General features: G+C 36.2%; 1 protein-coding gene across 2 annotated transcripts in view; it reads right to left on the reverse strand.

Moving 5' to 3' along the window:
- Positions 1-2,659: 2,659 nt before the first annotated feature.
- Positions 2,660-9,456, reverse strand: part of Trappc13 (trafficking protein particle complex 13) — a 36,076-nt gene continuing 29,279 nt past the window's right edge. For both annotated transcript variants that reach the window (XM_023706193.1, XM_004623047.2), the window contains 5 exons: positions 7,794-7,927; positions 5,997-6,195; positions 4,779-4,879; positions 4,112-4,259; positions 2,660-4,008 (listed from right to left, as the gene is read on the reverse strand). In XM_023706193.1, the coding sequence (XP_023561961.1) occupies positions 3,901-4,008; positions 4,112-4,259; positions 4,779-4,879; positions 5,997-6,195; positions 7,794-7,927 (690 nt within the window). In that variant the 3' untranslated portion in view covers positions 2,660-3,900. The remainder of the gene's footprint in view (positions 4,009-4,111; positions 4,260-4,778; positions 4,880-5,996; positions 6,196-7,793; positions 7,928-9,456) is intronic.

Raw genomic sequence — 9,456 nt, forward strand, 5'->3', positions numbered from 1 at the left:
GGGATTTAAAATATTTTATTATGAATTAGATGCCATATTGGTCAGTGGATGATAATGACATAGCTGAAGAATGATGATGGATGAGAGCTAATTCCAACTGAAATTTCTTTTTCATTAATCATGAAATTGTGAAGTGAGGTTAGCATGTAATGATTTTACAAGTGTTGTGAAGGAAAACTGAAAACAAAGTAAGATGGATCAGTAAAGATGTGATAAGAGACTCACTCTATTTTTAAAAGCCTATTTGGTTTCTTAAAAGTTAAAAACTTAACCATGTTTTTCCCTTTATGAGATTTTAACAGTGATTCTAATTTCACTGTAAATGTCACCTGAGAATTCATTACAAAATCAGATTCAAGGTTATAGCTTCCATTTTGATTTAATAGGTGTTGCAGTACAACTTAGGAATCACTTTTTCCAGGGGGAGAGGTACAGTAGGGATTAATCCCAGGGGTGCCCTATCCTGAGCCACATCTCCTGCCATTTTTTTTTTTTTTTTTTCAGAACTGGGGATTGAACTCAGGTCCTTGCGCTGGCCAGGGAAGTGCTTATTCTACTGAGACATCTCCCTGGCCCCTGCCATTGTGTTTTGATATAACGTCTTGTTAAATTGCCCAGGCTGGCCTTGGACTTATGATCCTCCTATGTCAGCTTCCTGAATATCTGGAATTATAGGTGTGCAGCACCATGCTCATGGAAAGTGCTTTAAGGACCACACAGTGTAGTTCTGATATAGGCTCAAGAACTTAAAATTTATGTTTGTTGAAACAGGATCTTGCTCTATAGGTCAGGCTGGCCTAAAATTTGTGGCAGTTCTACTTCAGTCTTCTAAGTGCTGGGATTGTCAGCATGTGCTACCATGCCTGGCAAGAGCTTACAGTTAGAGCAGCACTATGACAGAGGTTTCTCTCCAGTAAATGCCTCATGTCCTAGGCTTAGGCTAAAATGAAGACCTATATTAGCATGTGGTTCTGGCCAGAGAAAAGCACAACTGAAATCTGAGGCCTTTTGAAATTTAATCTAAACTATCTTAATTTGCATGAATTTATACTCAGCTTAGTGTTTTAAGTGTTATACAAAACAAAGCAGTAATCACAAAAGAAAGTTACTGTGATAAAAGCAAAGTTGGTCCTTAATTAAGAATTATTCTAACCTAGTATTAAAATTAGCATTTCTAGTACAGTTATTTTGAATTCATTAAAAATGCTTCAGAACTGAGCGTGGTGGTGCATGCCTACCATTCTGGGATGCTAAGGCAGGAAGATTGTAAGGTGGAGCAAAGCCTAGGCAATCTAGTGACTTAGCGAGACTGTCTTAAAATAAAAATGGGCTAGCCATGTAATTCAGTAGCTCCTGGGTTCAGGCCCCACTCAATACCCCACCCCCAAAGCTTTCAGATCAGTAAAATTGATAAGCTTCTAGTTAAATGACTAGGAAAACAGAAAATAGAATTTAACAGTATGAGACACAAAAGAATAGGACCAGGGATAAAGCCCTCAGTGATAGTGGGCTTGCCTACTGTATATGAGTCCTGGGGTTTGACTCCCAATACAATTTTAAAAAAAGGAACAAACATACTTCAGATCTGTAGATGTTAAAAGCATGGAGTACTCACTCTGACAACACACACACTAAAAACAACATAATTAGAAACCCTAATGCTAATTCTAGATCTATATATTGAACAACTTAGATGAAATAGACCAATTCTTTTTAGGATACAGACAGCCAAAGTTCACTGGACAGAGATACTTGAACAGGTCTATGTTGCATTGAGAAAATTGAATTTATAGTGAACAACCTTCAAAAAAATAGAAAGCTAGAAGCCCAGATGACTTCAGTGATGAATTCTACCAAATACTCAGGGGAAGAACTACCAGTTGTGTATGTTTTCCAGACTTAGTTTATTTGGCCAGATAACAAAATCAGACACTTAATGAAAAAACATTTCTTTAAAATAGTCTTGATATGTTACTATCAATAGAGTTTGCCATTCTTTTTACATGAGCAGTGGGAACTGGTGTATTTCTTCCCTTTCATGCTTCTGGTTTCTTTGGGAATATGCCAACTCTGATAAATCCAACTTAGATAATAACCTGTCCATAGATTTCTGTTACATTCAAGCCATTTTTGCTCTTCAGGTCCCTTCATCATTTTAGAGCCATTGCATTGCAAGCTATTCTGTGAATGTTTTGATTGGTCTCTTTGTATCAGCCATTCTTCGAATTACATAGAATGCCCTCAATATTATTCTTTTGTGTGTGGAAAATACAGCTGCTATCAAAGAGACATAAGAGGGCATTAAAGTAAACTTTTATATACCTTTTAATCAGGAAGGTGTGACTTTCATTAACTGCATTTCATTGTAGTAGCTGTACCTGTTCAGTAAAACTGAACACGTCCTTTTTATGCAAAGACCTTTGTATTTAATGTACCAAACTGTTAGTCTAACTTTTATAATATACACAAATCCTGTCAAAGATGGCATTATCTAACTTTCAAAATATGAACAATATGTGTCTAGGTTATTGTTTGTTAAGAGACTTTATAATTAAATCAAAGTATACAGCAGATTCTAAGTGACCATTATATATTACTTTCAAATTTTGAAAGAGTAAAGTAGGTTCAGTCCTGAAAAGATGCTCAAAACACAAAAGTGTCCAGTACAGTGACTGTAAGTTTTATTTCATCATTTAATCAATCATTTTTGGATGAGTGATATGCTTCAGTTTTACACTGCTTGCACTTTATTTTGCACAGACATTTCATTAATACTACAGATTGAGGGGCCACCCTCCTGAATATAGCTTTCAGTCTGGACCAAACAGTTTGTCATGGCAATAAATATGCATTTAAGAAAAAAGTTTTTGTGTTTGATTTACTGTACTCTACATTTAGGAAGTGATACATTATACATTATTATTTTATCAAAATAGGTTTTATAAACTTTTGTGTTCCTGATAAAATAGTGAAACATTGTTATGTTCACATTGCTCAGCTGTTTACAACCTTAACTGTTTTGTTAGTGGTGTAAATAGATATGATTAGATGGAGAGATCAAGTTTTACATTATTAACAACAATAAATGAAAATCATCAAGTTTGGAACATGTGTTACGAAAATAGTTTACTTCTCAAAGGAAACCCTGGTGGCTTTAAGATTAAAATTAGAAAATTAGTAGGCACCTTAGTTAAAAGCAAGCCAAGCAGTCAAAAACCTAAGAAAACAAACAAACAAAAAAAGAAATAAAACCAACTCTGATCTGCTCAGTATCTGAAAGTTAGACACATGCCAATACTGTAATATTGAAAACAAGTAGAAAATGTGCGTTAGCAAACAACTAGGTTACAGGACTATCTTAGTTCTAATCTTTCCTGTTGACTAGGAAAAAATCTGGAGTTAATGGAAGTGTATCTGAATAAAAGTATTAAAATTCTAAAGTTATGAGAAATAACTGTATTTTCTAAATTGAAGCCATCAAGTTCCATCTAGGTGCTTGTTTTTTTAAGTCCTGCAGCACTTTCTGCCTGTGTGATAGGAAATGTCAAATGATTTGCTGGCAAAAACCCAGGATAATTGATACCTTGACGTTTTACAAATCTAATTTGCTGAGTTCTGTTTTGGACACTTGTCAGGGACAAACATTCAAATACAAAGATTCTCGACAATAGAGTTTAATGTTCATCTAAAGCGAAATATATGTAGAAAATACAGAAATGTTCACTCAATATTAACTTGATAAAATCTGTACTTTTCAAACATTTAATATTTTACATGTTTTACAGAGAAGAAATTTAAGTTATATGTTCTACTGATGTGATCATTTCACAAAGGTGATAAAAATACAGAAATAAAACAGTTCTCTGAAACCAAATGAAAACATCACATTGGAAATTTTCATTAGTTTTCCACTTTAACGGCTGAAGAGACCACACAGACTTGTGCGATGTCGTCATATTCATATGTTCTCTTCAGGAACGTGTCTGTCAGTCTCAAGCCGGAGACACTCTATTGAGAGAAAGGTGTGGGCTTCAGTTTTGAGTGGTAATCCCCAGCGAAAATATGGCTCTACTGAAGAGCATCAGTCAGCCAAGGCTGGAGAGGAACCTACCTGCAGCCCCTGCACTGAAGACAGCAGAGTGAGGGCAAGGCCGAGGGAGGCGCTGGGGTGCAGCTTTCCCAGCTGTCTTCCCGAAACCCCACACCAGTGCACAGAGCTGGTGTCACAAATCTCCAGCACTAGATCCATGGTCCTCTCACTGCCCAGTGACCAGAAAAACAGGAATACATTGTTTACTGCACAGGGAGATACTGTGAAATCTTACTTTTATCAGTAAATTTGTTTTCTGAGTGCCCAGGAGAATGTGAGACACAAGACAGAATCAGTGCATGTTTTAGCAATCTGAAGTGTGAAGGATGTGTGAAACAATGAAAAGACATGGACTTGGACATCAAGTACTTTTGGTTTCACTTCAGGCCCCATCTTTTCTAGCTCTCTGAGCTTGAAAAAGTCACTTAAACTTTCCAAGTTGGCTTTCTCTTCCATAGAATGTGAATAATTAAAACCTACCACGTAAAATATGATACATTAAATAAAAATAGAGAAATTCCTCAAATAGGTCTTCAAAATATTTACTACACAGATACCAGGTAAAGGACATTGCAGTATTTCAACAAAATCACAGAAAGCTATATATTAGATGAAATTCTAAAGAATATTCAGAAGATTTAAAAGTTGTTTTTTGGGTTGCACACCCACCTATAAACACTGGCATTACCTGCAGTTTGTTATTTTACAAGTAATATGGAAAGGCTCTTCAAGGTTTACAGTGTCTGGGATTGCCTCCAAAGACAACCTAACATCTCCATAACCTGGAGCCTAAGAAAGCAAACAACATGGTTAGAATATATTTATTATAAAATCTTTCTTAATGAAGATACCATATAAACACATTTCACTCAACAGACACGGGTCAACAAGTTGACATTCTGAAACAATACTCGAGCCATTTTTTCCTTCCCTCAGTCTCTTTCTGTCACTCTCTGTGGGACACGGCACAGAGCTAGACTGTTGTTACAATTACTCAAGGTTCAGTAGAATTTAGATGAATCTTGTTAAGTAATCAGTAAAAACTCAGTAAAAAAGTTCCAGGGGGTCTGATCTCGAAGGGCCTTTTTCTTTTAGTGGTTCTGTAGCTGCTACATATGTAAATGTAAATGGGCCAGGTTAGTGCCTAAAGAGACAGAGGGAGCTCACTTGGAAATGAACCAGGAAGAAAGTCATGTCTTTCTACAAGACGCATGGGTAAGGGCAGACTGAACATACCATGGCAGAATGACTAATATATTTTAAAGTAGGCTCAGTGATCATCATCTTTTTAAAAATTACTGCCTCCGAAAAAGAAAGTAAATTTCAAAGCTGGGCATGGTGGTGTTCAGCTACAATACCAGTACCACAGAAGCTAAGGCAGGAGGATTGCCATGAATTTGAGACTAGCCTTGGTACACAATGAGTTCAATGCCAGCCTGAACTCAACTTGGTAGCTCAGGTTGACTGTAACTAGTAGCGATCCGCCTACCTTAGCCTGAGTGCTGGGACTGCAGGCAGAGCCCACCATGCCTGGATAGATTTTAACATTAAAAAAAGAAATTTATAAATAGTAGGTAAACATATCAAGTCCAAGCATTTCAGGATAATGGAAAAAAAAAAAATCCTATTACAACTGAAGTCAGGTACAGTGAAAATACCAAAGGAAGGAACAACTGATAAACTGTTGATTGGTAAAGTTAAAAAACTGTATTAAGCATAAATTAACATTTAAATGTTTTTCATTCACAGCTGTATTAATTTTTACCTAGAGATCAGTGAAACTATTGGTCTTTTCATTAGTCATATTGGAGCCAGATTTTTAGTGACAGACCTAGGAACATTTAAGTTGCTTTAAATGGCCCCTCTCCATATACAAAAACCCCCACAGAAGAATTTTCAGACTCACCATTCTTTGAAGTTGGCTGGTTTGTAACCTGCCCCTTTCACCTAGATTTGTTTTCCATACTATATCCAATTTTCCTATTACTGTTACTCCCTTAATGATGCCTGCTTTTTCTGCAAACTCCTTCTTGGGTTTTAGGCAATATAAGTACTGGCGTGTGTCCATCGGCTGCAGATATGCTCTGGACCCAAATGTAGAGACACTGAAGGGAAGAAAGAGGTGGGTGAAAATTCCTGAGCATATTTTGAAAGAAGAGACACAGCTGTGATTATTCCTTTTGGATAGAAACTGAGTGATTTACCACTCAAAGATCTAGAATAGTTGAGGTTAGAGGTTTCAACACAAACAAAAAGGACATGTGCTGAGTACTTATTTTTTAGTTTTTTCAGTTAACACAGAAAATCTTTTCTTTTTCCATCCTCTCCATACTAATGTGAACATTTATTTATTAGTTACTGTAGAAAGACATAAAATAATTAAAATCTTCTATTCTTGCTCCCACCCCTTCTGGGTTTTCTTTTTGACAGGATTTTTTTTTTAAGTAATACAGCCAAACCTTGAATATGCAATCTTCCTGCCTTAGCCTCCTAAGTGTAGGATTATAGGAGTATGCCCCTGTGCCCAGCTTAAAATCCACTCCCATATCTATTCCTTTTTTGTTAAAAGTAGAATTTTTATACTCACTCTAACCTGACTTTTCCACCATTCCTTCTCATACCTCAGTTTCATCATTTGCAAGATAACACATTAGCTTTCACATTTAACTCACTGAATTATGAGAATTCAAAGAATTTGTGCTTTAAGTAGTAAAACACACATGCAAAGGGGTAGAGAGTATTTTTATGTAGAAGGTGGGATTAATGGCTAGAGTTAGGATAATTTTAGGAAAGTCAAATGACTACACTACAGTCAAAGCACATAGTCTGTATAACACATATAGTGGACTTCAAGTTAAAGAGGAGTATCAGCTGGGCTTGTTGGTGCAGGCCTCTAACTGCAGCACTCTGGGAGGCTGACGCAGGCTTGCAAGTTTAAGCCCAGCCTGGGAAAGTTAATAATTTAGAGGGACACTATGACCAAGCAGGAAATGAAAACTGGGATGGGGATGTAGTTCAGTGTGAAAGCTCGTGGTTCAATGCCCAGTACTATAAAAAGAAAAAAGTATCAATATGGGTCCATTACTGATAGTAAGAGCATTCTTTCATATGAATTTCTCTGTGACTTAACTTTTCTTAAAAAAGCAGTCTTTCCAGGCCTGGTGGCATAAACCTGTAATTCCTCCCTCTGGGAGGTTCAGGCAGGAGAATCACAAGTTCAAAGCTCAGCTTGGGCAACTTAGTCTGCTTCTCCTTTTCATCCCTTCAAGGGCTTTTGGTTGGTACCACCCATACCAATGTGGGCCTTCCCATTTCCACACCCAGAGATTGTCAGATCAATCAGTGGACTAACTGAGTAATTACACACCCCCAATCCGAGTATCATACACACTAGATCCAGTCACCTCTGAAAAACTCCACTTGTGGTCACATGAGGCTTTGGAGGAACATACAGACACAAGCCATAACATTGAGAATCTGTCTCAAAGTACAAAATGAAAAACAAAAAAAGGCTAAGGATGGAGATCACTGCAAAGATCCTAGGTTTGATCACTGACACCATCAAAAACCAAACCAAACAAACAAAACCTACCACCACCAAAGAAAACCAAAAATTTAAATATTAAAAAACAACAGATTTAAGAACAGTGGAGGCTAAAAAAGCATGCATCTTTTAAAACACTATTTCATAAGTAATATTTACCATTCTCCGGCCTGGTTGACTGAATTTAATTCTGTTACACTGTACATTATGGATGGCTCCAATGACACTTTCTCCATAAACATGGGTGAGGTTGTAATATTCTGAATCTGTGCCTCAAGAAATACTTCATCAGTCTGAGGATATGAAAAAAAGAAATACCCACCAAAATGTGATGGTACTTACAATATTTACTTCAATGTAAAGAAAAATTATTAACCACAAATGTGATTAGTTCATGCCTGAAAATCAAAGTTATCATAATTAATGCAAGAAAAGAAATCTCTTATCTTAACATAATTAATAGGCAAAGGCAAGTGTTAGTTAACTGATACCTTTTTTAAACAATGGATGTGGGATAATAAGAATGTATTTTGTGTTAACATGCCAAATATTTTCTTAACTAAAATTTGATTACAAAGCTCTTAAATCTTTAGTAAGGTGCTACAATGAACTTTAATATGATGAGTATACCTATACTTATCTAATTTTAGGGTTATGATAAGATAATTACATATTCATTATAATATCCCAAGATAATATTCCATCTTATTCAACTTAGTCTAGTGACCACTAGCACTATGAATAATCTATTTTATAATCTGGTCATTAGTGGTTTCTAGGTGTATTTATTTTTTTTTCTGTATTTTAGGGAAGGGTGTTCAGGGTCTCACTAATGGATTGGACTCATAGTGATCTGCCTGTTTACAGACTCCTAAAGCTGGGATTACAGGTACGCGCCACCACACCCAGTCTCCATTCCCATCTCAGTGTGCCCTGGGGGGCAGGGTGGGCAAGGCAGGCCAGGGGATCAAACCCCTGGTCCCTGCACCTCCTTGCAGGTGCTTTAATCCACTGAGCTATTTGGTTGGCCCTTCTTGGTGTATTTTAAATGTATATTCAGGGGCTAAAAAGAATAAATCACTAGGCATGATGGCGCATGAATCCCAACACTCAGGAGACTGAGGAGGAGGATCACTGTCAGCTTGAGGCCAGACTTGGCTACACAGTGAATTCAAAGCCAGACTAAACTGTACATAGCTGGACCCTGTCTCAAAAAACAGAAAAAAAAGATGTGAATTATATCTGATAATCTTAGACCTTTTAAAGCAAGAAAAAATATTTAGTAGCTTTAGTGACAGGTCATAAAGTTGATATTATTCAGTAATATTTCAGCTACTGGGTAATTAAAAAAATTAATTTTATATACATTTTAAGTTCCTTGGTTATGTATGCTGAACCATCTTGTTCTTATGCCATTTGGTTTTTATTTTCTTTGTATTACTGATAACTGGTACCTTTCTTTAACTATCCAACATAAAAAAATGATATATATATAACAGATATATCTGAAAATCTTTTTCACATATATGTATCACATATGTGTATATATGTATACATATGTGTGCATATATGTGTATATACACAGATAAATGGTGGTAGCTGGGTACTCACCATTAATGTATTCCAGAACTTGTGATGAGTGCCAAAACCCAAACAAATTTTTCCTTCAAAGAAATAATTATAAATCATGTGTGAAAGTCTCCCAGAATTTTCACATTTTACTGGGCTAATATTAAGTAATGAGGCTGTCTTGTAATACACAACTTTAAAACTCAAGATATGTGGATTTGAAAAAAGCAATTTTTTTACATCCTCAACTTCC

This window comes from Octodon degus, unplaced genomic scaffold, assembly GCF_000260255.1.
Source record: "Octodon degus isolate 3935 unplaced genomic scaffold, OctDeg1.0 scaffold00001, whole genome shotgun sequence".
NCBI classification, from domain to species: domain Eukaryota; kingdom Metazoa; phylum Chordata; class Mammalia; order Rodentia; family Octodontidae; genus Octodon; species Octodon degus.